Below are 22,129 nucleotides of genomic sequence, written 5' to 3' on the forward strand. Positions count from 1 at the left end.
GCAGACTTCGGGAGCTGTCGGGAGTTTCCGTGCTTGACGACAATGTATTTCAAAATGGCGTCAAAATGGAGCCTGAGTACTTCAGAAGTGACCAGCCGCTTGTTTCCTTAATGAATGGCCAATTAGGAATATTTGATCACAATACACGAGTAGCGAAATCCTAGAAAATATCATCAACCTGACGAAGGCGTTAATAACGCTGCCGAGAAGGTGATGACACATACTTTATAATTCACGGACTGCGTTGCCTGTTCCCAGCTGTCATGGACAAGAACAACAACAACGTGACTGGAGAGTGGAGCGGACGGAATGCTTCACATTGACAGTAAAGTCAGTATGGACGTCTAAATCCACAATGATTAAAATTTTTAGCGTATTGGTATAGTTTGAATATGATTACCTGGCTCTAGGCATCAGGTAGGTATTTACAGAAGGGGGAAAAATAGACTTTCAAGAACATTAGCTTAGGATGATTTAGTCCATCTAGATGAACTCATTGTGCCTTTTTAAAATTCTAACATTCATTGTCACACTAAATCCATCAACACTTCTCAAACAAATGGCCGCACATCTGCGAACTCCAACTCAATAGAGTCGATCTCAATGAGGTCCGCGCTCACGGCACCCAAATTTACCTACACTGAAAACACAAGTTCTGTTTTATGCCGTTGTGGATAGATTGAATTAAGAAGGTTGAAATTGTTCTTGCAGACGGCGATTTTAATTAAAATAGTTTTCTAGAGGATCTCAATACCAGAACTCAGTTGCATTTCAAATCCAGAAGTAGGTCAGGTAACACTTCAAAATGGCTGTTGACAGCGAGGCACTTAGTACTGCCAAAGCTCTAGCAGTCGATGTGACCATCATGCAGCAAGTTAATTAATTTCATAGGTGAGGATAGTAAATTAAAAGGATATTATTGGAGATTCCACCATAAGATTACATATAAATGAGCAGAGGAGGTGAGTTAGATTGCCATAAGTGAGAAGGAGATGGGAGTTTGAAACCCACACCATGTTTTTTGGGAGTGTTGATGGACTCAGTGTTAGGATGACTGTCAGAATTTTAAAAAAAGCACACTGAGTCAATCAAGATGGACTATTGATGACTATGCTTCGCTGGGGCTGGTATAGTCATGGATTACTCCCTTTCAACAAGAAAGAATGTAAAATTTTGAAAAACAGTGGATTACTAACCTCCCCAACCTGTCCAGTTCCTCGATTTTTTACAGTGCTTAATGCCCGACAGCACCTTTTTAAGGTCTTAGGATTGACCCTAGATCTTCCACCCCCGAAGCAGATGCTCTACCGACTGAGCCATCGGGGCCCGTTTGTCTGACTGTGAAAGTGCTGAGTTGTTGACCACCCCAAAGTGAAATATCTATCCATATTTCAGCAAGTTCAACTTTTCAGCTCTCTTGAACTTTATAAAGATGGCTGCCCATCACATACACCATCAGAGTTCCTGGGACACGCATGGCCACCGTTTGCAATCGCAAGGCCCAGGAAGCAGCCGCCATTTTGGAAACTTGGAATTAGTTGACAGGTTGAGCTTGCTGAAATGTGGATGGATATTTACCTTTGGGATGAACGACAGCTCAGGGCTTCAACCATGAAGTGCCTAGAGATGCTAGGCATTGTAAAGGAGTAACTGGACAATCTGGGAAGGTTAGTAGCCGACTGTTCCAACAGTTTACAATGTTTCCTTAAGAGGTAAATGGGAGCAATCTGACTACTTATATGCAAGCCCCATTGAAGCCAGGGCTAAAACAACATGTTAATATATCAAAGGTCACATATATAGGCTGCCCTCTCTGTGGTGTGTATGTATGACCGATTGATATTGAATGCCATGCTAGCCTACGAAGTATGAGGTCGTACATATTTTCTTTCTGATTTGACTGTGGCCATATGCCAGGAGGGTTGGTCCAGTCTCCAAAGCTTAATCTTTGTTTTATGTCTTGTACATGTCATGCAAAATTCCAATGAAATAAATAAATAAAATAAAAAGACATTCAATTGCTCCATTAACTACACTCAGTCTTATAGGTTTGCTAGATAGAAAATGATTTTTAAAAAAAATTCAACGAAAGTAATTTGGTACTATTAATCTTCTGTTGTTGTACATGAAATAAATTCAGCCAATATGTGCCTTGAAATGAGAATTCTGTTAAAGTCGCAATTAGAGAAATTGTGCGAAAAATGAATTTTCTACCTTTACATTTAATACAATGTAAAATTGCCTTGGGTTGACCTTTTGATTTGCATGGGTTTTTTTGTTCAGGGACAAAGTGTATAGCTACATGCATGAAATAGAACTTTTGTGAAGCACTTGAGCTTATTATATAGTAATTGCCTAAAACCCTGTATTCTTACGTAGCAGAATTTTCAGTTTAATTACTATAATGTTTCAGGGTTTTATCTTTTACAGGGAAGGATACTCAAACAAATTTGGGTACCGTCTTGTGAATTTCACCAACCTAACAATCCAACAGCAAAATGGCTGCCAGCAATAAAGTTGTGCGTATAGAAGATGTCGAATCTCGCCATATGCCTGAAAGGGTCAGGTTCAAGGAGGAAACTTTTGTCTTCTCTGAAGATGGAGGTAGAGCCAGTAAATTACATTGTAACCTGAGCAGCAGTTCTATAGTAGCCTTGCCAAGCATCAGACCTCGCAGTGAATCTTTTGCAGATCCAGGTAGGTAACACACCTAACCTTCCATGTACTTCAGGGAATATCTGTTGGCTGTCTCTATTTTCTCAACGATGACACAGGGCTTGAAGTTAACGCCTTCCCGATAGTCCGCCTGCCCTGAAAAGTTGAAACATACTTGAGAAAGGCTCAAAGCCACTGACTAACTAACTGCTGTCCGGTTTCACTAAAACGTTTGTAAATGCATTTTGCAGTAAAAGACTGGTAAAATATGATCTAATGTTAAGAATATTATGTAATATTTACCAATCAAAAACGTTTGTTGTTGCTGTTAATCGAAGTTTTCATCTCGAGCTGAAATGAAATACATATACTAGATAGGGGAGACTACTCTGAAAAGTTTTGTGTTGTTAAGCTTGTGGGTGAAAGGTTTTCAGTTGTTACCTGCAACACCACTGTAGGCAGAATAAATGCTACTTAAGGGCCAAGACTGGAAAGCCACATAAGAAATAAAACCACATAATAAATGATTAAAAAGCCATAAAGCCACATATAAAATAATTATGCTCAGTCCACAGAAGAAGAACTGCAGCGGAAAAGCATGTTAAAATATCAGTAATTACTATAAATAAATTACGTGTAGATATCTTAAATAATCAAGCTTTTTCACACCGCCATTCATTTCAGTGAATTTCAAACCTGTGTACTTTTGGGGCAGGTGTTTGATATGTTTGGGCAGGTAACATCGTATCAATGCATTACTGGGACAGGTGTTGATTAATGATCGAGTCCTGTAACATATCTTTGTGCTATAATTTTGCTTCTTTTAATTGGCTGTTATTTTTATCTCTGTGATAAATGTTAATTTTTAAGTACTGTGGTTTTATCACATATGTATCATTTTTTTTTTAATGAAGCATTTCTGCTGAAAAAAGACAAAATAAATAGCCAGTATGAAGAGGGGGAAAAAATTGATATGATAGAATGTAACTAAATTGGATCTCACACAAAACGAGTTTCATCTTGCGAGCCAGAGAGAGTCTTTTGCTTGCATGTACGACCAGTGGACATAGATTGTTTGACCCTACCCAAAAGAGTAAAAACGACCGTTGGCTGCGGACTGAGACCAAGGGCAAGCGTTCTCACACCATACAAGTATATATTTCGCAATATGCTCCCAAAAGACTCGCTTTGGTTGAAACTGGCTATTTGTGAAACTCGCTTAAATCTTGTACACCTCTGAAATGGACCCTTGTTGCAATGTGATATCTAATGTTTTTTTATTTGCAGTTCATGAGGAAGAAGAAGTGGCTTCTAAACAGGAACAACTAACAGAAGATGTCTCACATGATGGAGATGTTCAGTTGGAGGAGCATGGTATGAACATTTTGTAGATCATCTGGTATTCAGTCCATTGAATCAGAAACTTAGTATTAACGAGTTCAGTGTTTAGTTCTTTCTAGAAGCTTCTATTAAATTCTTTAGGGAAAGACTTAATTTAACCACCTTATCCAGACACAGATCAGCTTTTCCCAGGTGAACTTTAACAACTTTGGAAATAACAAGTCTTAACCATGCAATCACAGAAGGGAACACAATGGAATTTGCATGGGGCATGTCAGTGTTCCCATGTTAGCTGGTATCAGAAATATATCTTTTAAAGTAGGGGCGACCCAAGTCACATACATGTAACAGAGGCAGTCACCTGTGGTCACTAGTTGACATCTGTGAAACTGATTGGATTGGCCACTGGAAGCAGACAGCAAATAGAGACTGTTTCCCTTCAACATTGCTTTTTACAAATATTCTGTTTTTCAAAACTGCCCTATGTTAGGAGCATTTTTACCTCGTATTAGAATGAACACAAAAATTAATGTCACTTAACTTTAATGATTTCTTTCGATAAATTAAGACTAAAAGAATGTCCATGTTTTGGTCATTGGGATAAAAAGTGCTGAGTATAATAAATCTTAAGGACTGGTGTGTTGAAACAGTCATTATATTCTATTGAACAGGTCACAGGAAGATGAGGTTTATCCTATCATACTTTTAAAAATATCAGCTCAAAACAAACAAAATTTTTTCGGTCTCATGTAATAGATTTGATACCACAGGATCACAATTTGGAAATCCTCAACAGGCCCCACTAGTAAGTATCGTAAGCTGGACATGAGGGAAGAACACATATATGACTCCATGTGCTAATTATCACAGTGGGCCATTGCTGGTTCAGACATTTTGTTCACTGCTACCTTCAAGCCCTTTGGCAGTGAGGTTAGTTTGGATGTGACTAAGTAAGGAGGTTTGTCACCTATCTGGCCAGGGTTGCTGGTTTACTCGAGCACTCTAGTATCCTCCAGGCACTCTGGTTTCCTCCACCCATAAACCTGATTTCTGTTATATGAGTGAAAAATTGAGTACATCATTAAACTTAATCACATAAAGTAACGATAACGAAAGATAACAAATAACCCTGCCTTCTGTTTTCAGACACCCTTGGCCCTCTTCCTGCCAACTGGCCTCGGGTGCCAGCCTTGCAGCGTAGGAGGAGCTGTGAGTTGTCTAACATCATGTACCCATGTGTGAACAAGGCCGTTTCTCACCTGGAACTGGTACAGAGCATCATAGAGGAGTGGTTCAGGAGAGGAGAGGAGGACAGTGCCAGTAGACAGTCCTCACGCATGTCCTCCAGGCAAACTTCCTGCTCCGGAGGTAGTTAGGGCCAAGCAGACTTAGTAGCTCATTTCCTATTATCCTTTTTTTTTTCCAAGAGCATGGCGTTAAGAACTTGGTTGCTTGTTTCATATCATATGTTGCTTTTTTTCAGGAGGACACATTGGACGTCTTACTTTTGAAATGACGTGAAATTACCTCTAAAGTTTCACACAGGGCTTCCATTTTTGGTATTAAGGTTCATATTGGAATGGAGTACTTTATTTTTAAAATAGGTTGGATCAAGTCACATTTCTCGTTTCTAAAGCAACCAACTGAAAATAGCAAGTCATTACTTGTGTTCTGAGTTTTGCACATGCTATGGGACTGTGCATGTCTCACTCACTTCTTGTTCACACTTACATCTGTTGTCATGTTCTTTGGGATTTTTAATGTTGGCAGGGAGCCCTAGCCGTCAAACATTGAAGTTTGGAACGGATGAGTCCACTGTTGAGGAATTTGCCGCGAGTAGAAGAAAATCTCAAACATTAAGCGCAAGTTCACGATCATCAGGTGACTCTGATAGCAAAACCGATCTGTCAATTCTAGGCATTGGCGGAAAGGTGGAAAAAGGTATGTACTGTCCTTGTACAAAGGTTGTGATTGATTAAAAAAACAGCTGGGTGATTGTGTGTAAATGCAAAATAATAATAATAATGTGTGTAATAGCAAAAGTCCATTACCTAGAAATATGCAACTTCCCTTCAGCTTGACTCCACTGCACAGTACACACGTTACGTCATCTGTAGAAGCTCGTGTTACCTGGTGGAGAAATATGCCAACCTCTTGGCTTGAAATTGTCAACTGAATCGTGGAAAATCTAATTGTAAACAGCTGCTAAAAGAACTGGCCACAGCTTGAAACTGAAACTCTGTAACCAAAAAACTAGGATTTTGCTGATTATTGCTGCTATGCAGCTAATAACCCATTACTATTGTTATATTTCCAAGCACCTATAAAACAAAAGTTTCTGTTGTCATAATTTGTTAAAGTGTGTCTCAACACAACCATGTTTGGAACCCATCATGCATCAGCCGTTAGCTTAGCAATAGAGAGAAAAAAAAATACATGGCTACGCAGATATGTCACATAATGTGTTAGAGATCAAAGAAAATTGTAAAGTGTCGCGCAGACAGCCTATAGGGAAGTTACATACTTCTAGGTAATGGACTTCTGCTAACCATAATAGAAAATAGTCACTATGATAAAAGGGCAACATTTTTGACCCTGCTGAAAGCTTGTCACTGAACCAGGCCTTCTTTTAACCATTGTTTTAAATATGAGGCTGTGTACATCTTGTTTTGGTGAGTATCTATTGAACATTCTTATGCTATTTTTTTTGTTAGAGATGAAACAACTTAATGAAATGGAAACAATTTGCCATTTCTCTTCAGCAGATGAATCAGTGGAAGAGAAAAGTGCAGGAGATGTCATACATGAGGCAGAGGCTGATGTCCCTTATCTAGGGGCAGAAGACGTAATAGAAGAGGTCATGACCCTTCTGGCGCGGCTCGATAACGATCGTCAGCTCACCGAGGAGAAACTGAAAAACGAGAAGAGCAAAGTACAAAACCTGGAGGACAGGATGGAGGCTCTAGGCATGAAGAGGCTAGTGGATTTACCTGAACTTGTGCAGCAGGGTGAGTAAGGTTACATGGGCCTTTTTATGTACATGCAGTGGTACTGAACCAGGGATTTTCGTCAGTACCTCAGTTTGTTCCTCCATCTGTTATTTTGTCACAGAGCAGTGTTCTGGATTCTTTTTCAAGATGGCTGACCTTATTGAATTGAAACTTAGTACACGTTTAGGCAAAGGTTAAGTTTTGGGCAGTTCACTCCATATTCAACAAAATTATGGCCATTCCGTTTTTCTGTTGTGCCACACCAATTTAAATTAATTGTTGTTTTACAGACAAAAATCTTTTTCCATTGCTGGAAAAGGAGGGCATAAAAACTTGAAAAATTATCCAATTCTGTGAGAAATTTGGATTGTATTGGAAAGGTTTGAAATACAGGAAGATCATAAAAATATCAAGATCAGACAAAATAAGACAGTGGATTTTCAGTTTTATTTGTTATTCTATTTTTGGATTTTTTTAGTGTTTTTTTTTCTTGCCAGTAAAGCACAGAATGAAATTAGTGTTACCTTATGAACTTGGTACTGTTATGATGGCTCAAACCAGTAGGTTGACATGTATTGCTTTCACAAGACCTCCAGACGGCCTCTTATTATGTGCTCTACTTCTGTACAGTGTTGAGCGATATCTCTTGATTGCTGTACACAGAGCACGAGGCCTGCATCCTGGATGTGAATGAGCTACAGTGGCATGTGGCCTACAGTTCCCGCAGTGAAGACAGGATTAGGAACAAAACCAACATTGCTGAGGTGCTGAATAAGAGGCTAAAGGAGGACATTGCTTTCGTTGACAAGCACATGTGAGTTTTTTTCTTTCAGTGGAATTTTAGTTTTACATATATTTAGAAAGTTGCATGTGTAGTTTCTTTTCCATTACATTAACTTGTAACTTGTCCCTGTATTATTCTGTATATGACATGTTTTCTAAATTGATACTTTAAATATATTTTCTTTTTACCAGTCCTCTTGTGCAGGAAAAGCTGGAACTGGAATTATCGGCTATGGAAAAAATAAGATTAGCGCAGCTTGAGGTAAAGAAGGTCTCTTGTAATGCATAGGTATTTAATGTACAATCTAATTTAATGTATATGTACTTGTATGTGATTGTATATCTGTTATAGTGTGTGAATGAATGGATCTTGCTGACATGTTACCCTGATCATGTGCGCTCTTTATAGTTCTGGGACTGATTCCTCAAAGCAATTTCTGACTTAAGTCAAAATTTGAAACCTTCCTATAATGCTTAGTTTTTGGTACTGGAAGATGAGGTGTAAGCACTTTTGCCTTAAGATTACAATGAATTTACAAACAAAATTTTAACTTCTAGAGTGCAAAAATTTTCCTAAAATCATTTTTCAAAAAGATAGAGCTTTGCAGAATCGGCCTGAAATGCTCATACTAAATCATAAGAATATACGTGTAAATATATTTTTTTTCATGGTATTTTTTTAGCTGTTAGGTAATGTAACAGGAATGTACTGCATATATGTGGTTGTGTATCATTGGATTATAGTTAAACGAGGTACCTTTCTCGCACATTGGCGACTTGGGCCCAGGCTTAATTGACCCTAGTTTTCTTGATATATATTAGTAATACCTTTCCAGTATTACAAATGATCACCACTAAAGCAGGAATGAATTGCAGACTGCACACCTATTGAAAGATTACATTAGGAAGGAAAGGATCTGTATTGATGCATGTTTTTTTAAAATGTTAACTTCTTTGTATTTATAGACAAATAAAGAACTGGAACTGACACTGACACGACAAGCCAAAACAGAATCCAAATCAAGGGAGGCAAACCAGAAGGCTGAGTCAGAGAGGGCCTTGATCAGAAAAGAGCTAGGCGCTGTTAGAAACGAGTTAAGCGCCATCAGGTGGGTCCACTCATTTCATGTGGTATTGTGAACTCGGAGAATTTCATCTACTATGAATTATCTGCCGTTTGCAGTTTTTGAGTTGTTTTGGCCTCATATCATTTTTATCACTTTCTCGTCGTTATCATTGTTTTCTGGTAGATTTGATGCTAACGAATGCTAAAGAAATGCATGTGGCATGAAGTAAGCTACAAACTAATCTTTGGTTTCATGTGTACCTGATTATATTCCACCAATTGACTTGCATTGCTGGCAGTTGCTCTGTGCTGTCTAACGTTCATTAGGACTACTTGTCTTCTACAAGTATGGTGTACATACAGTGTATCTATACACATAGGAAAGTTTATCAGTAACTTGCCAAAGGTCAGTGGTTTACCCCTAACTGAACAACTCATCATATAAGTGAATAGCTCTTGAGAATGGAAATTAAACAACAATCATTAAAATATTTCAGCAATGAACTGGCTGACGCTGAGAGAGCTTTTAACACATACACCCACCAGGCTAATGATATTACTCAACACCTGAAGCAAAACCAACAAGAGAAGTCAGTGCTTGAAGTCAGAAATGAAAATGCCAAATATGCAGAGGAGATGCAAGCTGCCAAGGTAAAACTGAGTGATCTTGTTTTTTATTTTTCTTGTGTTGATGATGTTTAAAGTTTAAAATTTGTGGATTTGGCATATTGAATTTCTCAAAAAGTGCATTTGGAGAAAGGGTGCTTCACTTATTATGTAGTAAATATATACATGTAGCAATAGCTGTTTACGTCTGACCGCCTGTCTAGCTCAGATTTGTGCGGAGCATATCTCGGCAATTTTTAGGATTCTCGGACCCACACAAAGTGTGCAAAATGACATGAAGTTGTGCACTGTCAGGCTATTTTTTCACATTTTCATTGGAGCTGTCTGCACTTGTGCATATTTTCTGGTTAATTGATTACGAAATTTGTGCTGGACATATTTTGACTATTATATGGGTCATGCGTATAACTCTGGTATCATATGGCATATGTTTCTTACAGTTAAGGCCACTGATATGTCCCGAATGTTGTACCATACTCCCATAGAGCTGATATATGGGGGGGAAAAAAATAACAGCAAAAGCTGGCTCTCTGTCACTGTATTTTTTCCTAATGTTTGGTAAGCCAAAAAAGGCTGTAATATGATAACGGTAAAGTCTACACTTGAGTTTTTCAACAAAACTTTTTAAGTTGCCCAATAAGGTGGATGAATCAATCAGAATAAAGCAAAATGTGTCACTTCACAAACATCACAAATGCTAAACTTTGGTAATACAGTGATTGTTCTGCTTTTTGTTTTTTTTACATGACTGGTATTCAGTGCAATGAGTGTCATTGTAAAAAGTAAATGTGAATAATTTTTTGAGATTGAATTTATTGAAATTGTGTTTGTGTAGGTGAGGGAATTGGACACGTTGATCACAGAGGCGGAGTTTGAACACCGACGTCTGACAAATGAGAACCAGCAGCTCCAGCAAGACCTAGACTTACGGGTAGGTTCTTCAGAGGCCTATGATTTGTTACACAGTAATACTCACTCACAGGATATGGAAATATATAGGATCAGTAACCATCTTGTTGGGCCAGGCGTCACAGATTTAGCCATATATCCCAAGAATGCTGATGAAGGGAGATAACCTAGTCAGCAGATGCATTTGACATGGGTGGCAGCATTCAGGAATATACAGGTCATACACATGACTTGATGTTCATTGAAGACTGCAGGATTTTGTTCGATGTTGGATACGGCATTCCAGCAACAGAGAGCTGGAATATCTCTATCAAATACGACCCTGTGCTTAAAGGAAATGGAATGAGGAGTTTTTTGGCCAAAAATTCTGTTTTTTTTTTAATCAATGAGCCAGATGTAAGATCTTTATGATTACAATTCATCCATGCACGATGCGACACAATCTGGATGACTACCTTACCTTTCAAGTAATTTTCAGCTCCTCAGATATATACTGTAAACTATATTGGTACTTATTAATGCGCATGTTAGATGACATTATGAATAAGTAGATACATCAAGTGCAGAATGTGGGAAGCAACCTATGGATGGTTGTGGATTTCCCCCTGGCTCTGCCCCTTTTTCTCCCACCATAATGCTGGCCGCCATTGTATAAGTGAAACTTTCTTTAGTATGGCGTGAAACACCAGTCAAATACATAAAATGAGTAAACGTAGAATGCGGAAAACATTACATTTCACGAATCCTTTAATTTAATCAGAACATCCTGGAAAGTACTGGTTAGAGACATCAGGGAAATTAGGTGATTAGGGAAATGATAAGATTGGTGAGTTAAAGAGATTAAGAGGTGAGGGAAGAGTAGTGCTGCAGCCATGCTGGTGATGTGGGGAAGTGACACTAGAGATGTGCAATTGACATTAGACAAGTTCTGCTCATGTTCAGGAATTGTGTCTTGCAGAAAGCTGACAATGCCCGTCAGATTAGCGAAATGCACATCAAGAAGAAGAAGAAAGAAAAGAACTTGAGAAGAATGACAATCAAGAACAAGGAGGTAGATATGGAAATCCAGGATGCTGAAGATAAAATAGCAAAGTGGTGAGTTGTTCTCAAACTTCTTACCAGTTCAAAATCTTCAGGTAATTTTGTTTTGAACCCCAGTTAGTTTAGCTTTTCAAATTATAAACTTTCGGATTTTACCGAGAACCTACATGGTGATCATTGAATGACTCTCATTGACAAGATGTACTATTTCAGTTTTATATGTACATATATATCAGTTGCCTTGAAGACAGATATGCTTTTCTTTCAAAATATTTTACAATAGTGCTTAAATAGATTCTGAAAGAAAAAAATTAATTGTTTTTATCTCATTATATCCAGTAATTTGGTGCACATACTGTATTTCAACTTAAAGGATACATGAAAAAGTACTGTGAAACAAAGAGTATGATTTGAAGGAGCATGAAAAAAGACTCGATGCCAAAAAAGTACTGAAACAAATTCATTTTTGAGTCATATTTTATGGTTATTACCATCTCCCCTATTTCATGCACATTTTCTGTCCGTGGTCAGAAATATTCAGAAATAATGTCATTGATGAACTTACTGGGATGTGGAGCTTAGCGCCCCCAATTCGGGTTCTTCCCCCAACAAGGTTCTTCAGACAACTATCACTGTTGACGTCACCACAGCAAGCTACTTAATTCATGAACAGGGTTGTACTTTAAAGCCATTTTTATGCTCCAAGAGAAAGCCAGTAAACTTTTTGTAGTTTGTATGTTAGGCCACATCATACTATTTTTTAAGGAATAAAACACGCGTGTTTCATTTTTCATGTAAATTTTGTATTTTTAGAAGCACTTACTGGCCTTTAAATAATACTTTTGATGTCAGTTCAAAAGTTTTTCTGTTCAGAAATTATTCAAGGTTCCCAAAAATTGATCACATAAGGTCCATGAATCAGTCAGAATTAAGCAAAATGTGTCACTTGAAATATACTAAACCTTAGGTGAACTACAATAACACATAATTCATAGTGTATTGATGCAAATACAGCATAATGTTCTTGTGTACAACAGCTATTGCTCCTGCAGCGAAATCAAAAATATTTTCAGTGAAAAACAAAGGAAGTCTGATGAGAGGAACATTGCGCGACTGAAGAAGGATATGGTCAGGACTGAGCAGCAGATGGAGGTCATTATTGAGGACCACCAGAGAGTTTTCACCATAAACACAGCCTTAAGGGAGCAGCTTGCCGGGGAGGAAGAGAAGGCTGTAAAACTGGAGGAAAGTCTCAAGGTAAGTGTGCTAAGTTAACACAGCCTTAAGGTAGCAGCTTGCCTGGGAGCTGTAAAACTGTAGGAAAGTCTCAAGGTAAGTGTGTTAAGTTAACACAGCTTTAAGGGAGCATCTTGCCGGGAAGGAAGATAAGGCTGTAAAACTGGAGGAAAGTCTCAAGGTAAGTGTGCTAAGTTAACACAGCCTTAAGGGAGCAGCTTGCCGGGGAGGAAGAGAAGGCTGTAAAACTGGAGGAAAGTCTCAAGGTAAGTGTGTTATGTTAACACAGGCTTAAGGGAGCATCTTGCCGGGAAGGAAGATAAGGCTGTAAAACTGGAGGAAAGTCTCAAGGTAAGTGTGCTAAGTTAACACAGCCTTAAGGGAGCAGCTTGCCGGGGAGGAAGAGAAGGCTGTAAAACTGGAGGAAAGTCTCAAGGTAAGTGTGTTATGTTAACACAGGCTTAAGGGAGCATCTTGCTGGGAAGGAAGATAAGGCTGTAAAACTGGAGGAAAGTCTCAAGGTAAGTGTGCTAAGTTAACACAGCCTCAAGGTAGTAGCTTGCCTGGGAGGAAGAAAAGGCTGTAAAACTGTAGGAACGTCATTGCCCGTAGTGAACAAATAATAGTACACAAAAGACAGCGTGGCTTGGGAAATCACTTGAGTGAAGGGGCCTCTATTTTTGCCTTGCATGTTGACTCAGACTGACCACTCAAAGCATACGCCACACCTTGACTGGCAAAAGTGTATACATGCACATCGCTGACCAGTTGACACCTGCCGACTTTCTATATTGTCTACAGTTATATGGGTGAGAACCATCAACCGCCCACGGTGCGCTATTCAACTTGTCTGATCAGATTCACCTACAGCTCCTGACCCTGTTTTGTCAACTTTCCCTCAGAATCTGGTCAAAATGGTCAACGAATTAGGGTAGGTCAGCCACATACACAGCCAGACCCTAGTGTAAGGAAGACAAGACTGTCGATTTGAAGAGAAATCCCAAAGTATTTTAGGCACATTCTAAAGCAACAAACCTTGGCTTGATGTGGATGTCTCTCCATAAATGTTTGAAGATGTTTAGAAATGTTTAGAAGAAACATTAAATGTCATAAAAGTATCAGATGCAGTATTTGCTGGAAGTAACATCTACTTTCAGCAAACCATGGACACACTGAGGCGTCAGGTGAAGGATGAGGTACATACAAGAACTGTTCTCCAGGCTCGCATTTCCTCGGATACGTCAGATGTGAGCAAGTCCTCAGCAGAAACCCTTGAGAAGAAAGAGAAGGTAAATCATCCAGCAGTAGCAAATTTGCATTGGTAAAATGAAGTGCTGTTATTTATTTATTTATTTGATTGGTGTTTTACGCCGTACTCAAGAATATTTCACTTATACGACGGCGGGCAGCATTATGGTGGGTGGAAACCGGGCACAGCCCAGGGGAAACCCACAACCATCCGCAGGTTGTTGGCAGACCTTTCCACTTACGGCCAGAGAGGAAGCCAGCATGAGCTGGACTTGAACTCATAGCGAAGTGCTGTTATTGACCATGGGTGTATTAACCCAATGGGCAATATATGACTTTCTTAGTCTTAAAAACTAACGAGGAACATGGCCTGCCCAAAATGAAGGTGTTGTCTTTTGTTCTCCTCTGCAATATGTGGCTGTTTCTCTACAGTTGTGCTCTTAAAGCAGCGGAGTACTGTAATTCTTCAAGTTTTTCACATGTTTGCAAGGTGTTTATTCAAGCTTATTCTGAAGGCATTATTCTATGCAGACTGATAAAATTATATATTTGGCAAAGCCCTGAAACTGACAAATCCAACCAGTGTAGTTTTGTCTCCAAAACCTTATTATAAATGTGCTGAGGAATTAGGATACTTCACTTGCACAAACAGAGAGTGTTGTACTTGTCTACATCTGGGGAAGCCCCCTTCATTCAGAAACGCCCAGAAGTACAAATCCTAAGACTTGGATGATAGTAGAAATTGACTTTTAGACCTCCTTGCTTAAAAAAAAAACTCTTTTGGTACATGACTGCTTATTGGGTCCTGCGTGGAAATCTTCTAAAAGTCATTTGTCACATTGCCTGACAAAGTGACTTCCATTCCCTCATTTGCTATTCCCAAGTTATAGGTAGTAAATTTCACATTGTGATTTTCAATGTCACCTATATGTAATGTTTGCGCATATATTTTCTGCTCTGAAGTTGCCGAGATTGAAATTTTTGTGATCCATGTTCTGTCCATGATCAGTAATTTTTCACCTACTTGAGGGCTGTCAGGTTTTATGGGTGGAGGAAACCAGAGTATTAAGAGTAAACCACAGTGTTAAGAGTAAACCACAACCCTTCTGCCTTAAATCCACAGCTGACATAGCAAGAGCAGAATTTGAACCAGTGACAATACAAGCCAATGCTTTCACCAACTGAGCCAAGGACCTTGCATCCTTTAGGGTGGAGCTTTTCGCTGCAGTCTTCTGAAATGAATCTGTGTACGCATATATATGCATTTGGTTTTATGTGATATTTAACAATTCATAGCTCGCCTGTACATAGTAGGCCTGCGAGTGTAGCTTATGTCATACCCTGAATTTTGGCGTCAGTATGCAATGACTGGGAAAACAATGTTAAACAAAATGTTAAGTGTAGTATCTTAAAAATTACTGCGGCAGTATGTTGGAAGGTTTCTCAGCAACCTGCGGATGGTTGTGGATTTCCCCTGGGCTCTGCCCGGTTTCCACCCACCATAATGCTGCCCGCCGTCGTATAAGTGAAATATTCTTGAGTATGGCGTAAAACACCAATCAAATAAATAAATAAATAAATAAAAACGACTGCATATATTGAGCTCAGGTTTTGCACACATGTGGAGCTCAGTTACAAGAACAGGATGTTCTGTTGTTTGTTCTATTGTTGATTCTCTGTGTGCCTATTAAATAGCATAAATTACAAAATTCATGTATTGTGTATTAGAATCAGTGCAAAAGTTAGGGATGGTATCTCAAGTACTGCATGTATTGAGCTGAAGTTATGCATATGTGAGGTGGATGTTCAATCGTTCAAGCTCTGTGTGCATAATAATTACTGTAAATTACAAAATTCAAGACTGAGTGTATTGGAACCATTGTCATCCTGTGTGCATGCGTATTAATTACTTCAGTACTTTACATATTGAGCTGAAGTTTTGCATTCATGTGTCTCTTACAGTTGAGCTTTTTGGTAGCCTTTGCTATTAAATCTAAGTTCATTCAAATGATGAGGAGTCATTGTGTGTGTGCACATACAGTGTTCTGTGTTTTGTGGCAGGGCCCGTTCATGCCGCCAAAGTGCTGCTGCCTGTGAAGTATCATGCGAAAGACACCAAACATGACACCCCCCACCCAGTCACACTACACTGACACAGGACTCACCAGTCCCGTTTCCTTCCTCTAACTTTACAGCACTGAACACCAAGCAAGGCAGCCACAAGAACCATATTTATGAAGTCATTAGTATGACCTGGCTTTGATTCCAGGTCTCTTGACTTTGAGGCATACATTCTATTCATATTCTATTCATATGGGAAATGAATATGTCTAGGCTTGTGCATTAGTGTGTTCTTTTAGCCAGTTTTTATACCTGAACAATGTCAGTTGTTACAATACGCCAAGATATAATCAGTGTAGCTTTGTGTTGTGATATAAAAATTTTTGATGTCTTTTTTCAGGTATCTGTGGTAGCCAATGATGTGACAGTAGCTGTATCACAGGTGGAAGACAAAGTCACACGACTTCGATCAGCCCAGGAGTCAAAGTTAAAGGTACCACTACATTCACATTTTGTTTTATTTTATATGAACCCTCATGGAAGTGAATACTGTGACAAATGAATTAATATTAAGTGATATCTTATTTCATGGACATTTTCTTGATTATGTGATTGTGTTTTTTGGTGAGTTTACATAAAGGAGCATTTTTGAAGTTCCACATGAATTATTGAATGTTAGGATTTTCTTATTATATGCTTAAATTATTGTCATAGTATTTGGTCTCTTTTTTTGTGCTTTTGTAGAAAATAGAAGAATTAAAACGACAAATTGAAGAAACCGTAGAGAAGGAGAAAAATACTGAGAAAGAAATAGAAGAGCAGCTAAAGATATGTGAACCACACCATAGACATCTGAAGGTAACGTCATTGATCATGGTGGCATGTAAAGGTGCATGGCTTTAATGCCTTGGTTAATTTTTCAGCAAAATCTTCCTAATCCTGACAGCTAGGCTATGACCTATAAGTGAGGAGCCCTCGAAAACAAAATCTTCAGCAGTTTCCGTAAAATTCTCTTGATGTGATGTGACAGTATTCCTTATGTAGCGATGAATCAGATAGATGTAACATTGAGTAAGGCAGTTATGCTGGAATGACGTCATGCGCATTTGAGAGTATGACATCATGTGTTAGTATACATCAGCAGTGGGTGATACCAAGTGTTGTTGCATGATGTCACAAGAGGAAACTTCTTGTTTCCATGTCATCCTCCGAAATTAACGCCAGCAGTTTTAATACAATGCAATTTTTGTACAGTTTAGGAAATCAATTCACACTATCTTGATCCTCATCATTTAACCTTGTTTTTGGGACATAAAGATCTTCATACTGTAGTAGCTCTTTAACATATAAAGGTATATACAAAAAGCAGCTTTTTCAGCTTTCTTGTTATGGGGTAAAAATGTTGTCAAACTGCAGTTTTCCTAAGGTCAAAGTGATCTGTTCAAAAATTAAGTACCTGCAATGATGATGTCAATTGTGATAACTGGTAAAACAATTCTGTGGGGAGAAGCACCCACATTGGGGCTCTGAGTTTGTTCCACTAAACTGATGAGATCATTGTTCACGTCATTTTTGTAAATTTTCGACCATTGACAGAAGACATGCATGAAATAGAGGGGTAATTTAGGGATGAAAAATATGCCTCAACAATGAACATTTGAAATAAAAAAAATAAAGACAAAATTGGCATAACTTTGTTCATGTCCCTTCAAACCTTAATCTTTGTTTTAGAGTTCCTATTTTTGTATCCTTTTATTAGGATTTCTTGGGTAAGAGAGTGCTGGTGTATATGCACTAATCCATCATTCTATGTTGTGATTGGCAGGAGGATATGCTGGCTTCTGACAAGAAGCTGGATCACATGACCTGGAAAACAGAGCTGATGACCAAAAACATGGAGGATATGGATGCCTCAAGTAGCATGATGGTCCGGGTTCTGGATAAGACAGAGAAATCAACACAGTTGCTCCAGTCAGTTGTTGAGGAGTTTTCAAAATAATTAAGCAGGAATTGTTTAAAAAGGAGAGGATAGAAGAAAAACATTTAAGGGAGAAAGGGAGATAAATCTGTTGAATACACCCATTGAAAATTTCTCTCATTCAGAGTAAAACATAAATTAAATGATGTTCTGTAAAAGAAAAATATGGTAATTTTATGAAGCAAAATCAGGAAACAGGAAAAGGAAAATGACCATGTATTAGTAAGTAAATGACCATGTATTAAAAGACAAAACAGTGTTCTTGTAATATGCTGTGTACAGAGAGCAGTTATTATTTTTTTCTGAAAAAAAAAATATCACACTGAATCATTGCCGGTCCCCGATTTGGTTGACCTGTTTTATTTGTCCATTCTTTAATTAAACAGTGGTGAGTATGAAGAACTGAAAATTCAACTGCAGACTGGAGAGAAGATGAGGGATGCTCTGAAGGAATCCATGAATGTTATAGAGGGTCAGTTGTTTTAGGGAGTGTGTATATATTAACTATTCATGACTGTTGTTCAATAAAAGATAACAAATAATATGACCTTAGTGGAACCTCTTCCGAAAACTAAACAACCACAGCCATTTTTTTTCTGATGTGCTTGGCAGCTCCATACATTATGGTAATTTTTAATCTGGAATCCTTAAGAGAGCATGGTATGTGCTGTATTAGGAAAACTGCAAATGTGGTGTTGCATCGTGTACTTTTTACCACTGCTCATATGGTTAAAAGACAAAACAGTGTTCTTGTGATATCAGCAGAAACAGCTGCAGTATAGGGTTACAGAAATAACTTCATCCTGATTGTTTAAAATTGATAACATGTCAGCACTTTCTATTTTCTCAATGTGCTCATTTTACTGTACTTTAGCTTATTGAGATATCAGTTATGCAACATCATAAAAATAAAAAGGTGTGCCCTTTAAACTTAATTGTATACTTTTGGTCTGGTGATGTCTTTACCTTTAAATGCATAGGTTGTTAAAGAAAAGACTTATGCACTCTTTGCAGGGATTTCTGATTTTTAGCTTACTTCCTTTAACATGATGTCTAGTATACATGTAGCATTTTGAAGGTTATGGGTACGTGTAACATCTCAATTCCCTATGTAGCAAAGTTTTGGCGTGAGTACTAAAACTCCATGTCAAGTTAATAATGAACAGGAAGAAGTATTTCATGTATATGTATGTCCTCTGTTTGCAGAGAGGATCTTCAACTTGGACAATCAGCAGAAAAAGTTTATTGCTGACCGTAAAAACTGCCTGGAGAACCTTGAGGTAGGCATCTTTGTCCATGCAGAGTTGATGGGGTTTTTTTTTCGCTTGCCCGACTTTTTATGTCGTCAGTTTTTACTGACCCTTGACCTACATTCTCAAATCAGACTTCATATTTGCTAATGACTGTAACACTGCTGAGAATGAATCTTGCACATGAATTCACAGTTGGGTCCCCCTTCCCAATTACCATATCCAACTGACCTTTGACCTGTTTCCTCAGGTTAAAGGTCATATGTGACTCTTGACTCGTCTCTAAAACTACTACACTTTAGGGTATCCTGTACTTCTGCTTTGGGGACTGTTTTATGAGGCGTCGCTTTTTTTCATTTGCTTTCATGAGATATACAGTGTTTGTCCTAAAATTTCCCCTCTAAAAAGATGCATTTTTAGCAGCAACTATAGGCATTAAAATATTCCTGTTGGTGGTGAAGATTAAATTTTTCCTGTAGGTTATCATCCTACCCTCAGACAAGCCCCAAAGTGCCTTTCTAGGTTCGATGAGACTCTCAGAATGAGGCGAATTAGTAACTTTTTCATGGACGAAATGTTAGATTAAACAGAGTAACTGCCTTTTGTTTTAATGATTTGTAACATGTTCCCTTCCTGATAATCCTGCTGTTGTATGCCTTGTGTTGTGTTAGGACCAAAAGCAACAGTGCCTCACACAGAACAAGAATTTGGCCTCCAAATACCGCCAGCTACAGAACAAGTTTGTGCTGGCAAAGAATGAGCTGCTGGATGAGTATGAAAACCGCATCAAGCTGGAAAACACCATCAAAGACCTCAAACAAGTAAGCTATACGGCTACAAAATTCATTGATATTGTATTTTGAAGCAAAGACCCTAAAACCTCAATAAATTCAACCAGTAAAGTATAACTTTCGATGCCATTTCAAAACATAATTCATAAGATTTTGAAGACTAAAATGTATTGTTCAGGTAGGGACATGTTTAAACTTGATATAAATTATAAAATAACATGACCAGAGCAGACATGATGTGTAATACAAAACATGCATGTGGTTAAATTTATTGATGAAGGGTAAGCACAGCTTACTCACCTCTCTGAAGAGAAGTTTGTATTTTGCGAGTTCACTCAACTGGGTATGAGTTACTCTAGCATTGTTTTTTTTATTTAACATAATTCTTCTTACTTTTGGGACACTAGTAGTCGGACACTTTCAGATATCTTCCACATGAACCCCTATCTTACCACACATGTTTGACAGGCGGGGTTTCCTTTTCATCTCAACTCATTCATCATCTGTCATGTCAACATCTGCTAAATCATCAGCTCTTCTGGCAGATCCCAGATTTGTTTATCTTTGACTGAGTAGAGTATCCAGTTCTCACAGGTGGAAGGGAGGCTTTGGTGTTGAGTTAGCATTGAAAAGGATTACCCATTCTCCCATGTCATACAGACAGCCTCCTGGGGTAAAGCCCGATAAAATGTCCAAAGAAAAAGTACACTGTCAAATATCTGCCTATGTGAAAAAATACATCACTATCTGATATGCTTTCAGCTGCGAAGCCTTCAGTTACGCATGCATGCAGCATTAGTGGAGTACTTCAAGTTCCGTGGGCTGTATAATGAGGCTGAAGTGGAGAAACTGGAGACGGAGTCGAGTGAAAATGGGTTTAAGGTGATGGAGCTTCAGACCAACATGAACAAGGCCCTCAGCTCCATTACACGTTTCTTGCAAACTGAGCTGGGTGGGAAGACTAACCAGGCTCTGCTGCCCACTGTGACACCGCCAAGTAAGGGCATGACTCCCCCACAGGCTGCCAGATCTTAAGTGGCAGATTGAGGTTGAGGGCATGCCATGATGTATAGCACAATATAAGACAGGAACTTTCATCTATGGAAGGGGTTAACTTTCAGTTTACAAGTAGGTGCCAACTCAGTCAAAAGTCATATCTGTAGTTCTAATTAAGTTTTTGTCGAAACAAAAAGAACAGATGTTGTATGTTAGCTACACCTGTAGATTTAGACAGGTTTTGAGAACTATAATTTTTGTATTCATGTAATCTTATTCTTTTTGTTAAATTCCAAATATGTGCATTCCTGATGCATGCCTTTGAAAACATAGCATTATTTAATTTCAGGCATTTCAAGTTTTTATGTCTCGGGAATGTTGATTACTGATTCATAACAAAAAAAAAAAAGAGAGACATTATTTATATGTTGTCAAACCTTTGACAAATTACTACTGGTATTTTGACAACACTTTTCAAGCCAAACTTGTGCATATATATGAGGTCAAGTATAATGTACATATATTTTTGGTTATTTTCAAGAAGGATTTGAATATGTGAAGAGGTCATTATGAATACTTGTATTTTCAGCTTTGAATGTTGACACTGCTGTATACACTGTATTTTTTAAACAGTGTAAATTGTAATGATATGTTTCTTCATTTCAGTCTGATTTAAGTCAAATTAAAATTGAGAATTTTTTTTAAAACTTTGCATATTTGTATCCGTAGGAAACGTTATTAAATCTGTCCGTGTATTTCAGTATTTCATGAAAAATAAAACAGCTGTGATCTTTGACAGAGTGATCATGTCCCTAAAACCAGCTAGGTACTAACATGATCCTTAATAAATTTTGTGAAATAACACCGTATTCTTTTTTTTCTTTCAACATTATTGAAATTTGATTTACCATTGAAATGATAGTGGGTTGATGACAGTTTTTGCAATGAGTACTGGAGGATTATCTAACAGTAACTTTCATGATCCTGGTTACTATGCCATACAGGTATTTAAGAATATGTACATTAAGCGTATGCCGACAGACCCGATTAGAGGCTTCTGCTCTAAAGTTTTTGTTGGAATTTGTAGGTTTTTCTTTATCTGTTTATTATTTTTTTTTTCGGTATTAATTTTTTTAAACACCTGGCATTTTCATTAA

At 38.1% G+C, this 22,129-nt stretch overlaps 1 protein-coding gene across 1 annotated transcript; it reads left to right on the top strand.

Moving 5' to 3' along the window:
- The first annotated feature begins 70 nt into the window (after positions 1-70).
- LOC135470285 (coiled-coil domain-containing protein 178-like) lies at positions 71-21,768 on the top strand. The gene is made up of 21 exons (XM_064749132.1): positions 71-330; positions 2,431-2,697; positions 3,943-4,029; positions 5,143-5,364; positions 5,767-5,937; positions 6,759-7,004; positions 7,650-7,800; positions 7,962-8,031; positions 8,736-8,878; positions 9,333-9,486; positions 10,298-10,393; positions 11,330-11,466; positions 12,486-12,669; positions 13,806-13,937; positions 16,358-16,450; positions 16,702-16,815; positions 17,783-17,928; positions 18,322-18,407; positions 19,142-19,215; positions 19,857-20,006; positions 20,739-21,768. The coding sequence occupies exons 2-21, from the start codon at positions 2,499-2,501 to the stop codon at positions 21,009-21,011; spliced, it is 2,928 nt and encodes a 975-aa protein (XP_064605202.1). The 5' UTR covers positions 71-330; positions 2,431-2,498; the 3' UTR covers positions 21,012-21,768.
- Positions 21,769-22,129: the final 361 nt, after the last annotated feature.

Source organism: Liolophura sinensis, chromosome 7 (assembly GCF_032854445.1).
Source record: "Liolophura sinensis isolate JHLJ2023 chromosome 7, CUHK_Ljap_v2, whole genome shotgun sequence".
In the NCBI taxonomy this organism is placed as follows: domain Eukaryota; kingdom Metazoa; phylum Mollusca; class Polyplacophora; order Chitonida; family Chitonidae; genus Liolophura; species Liolophura sinensis.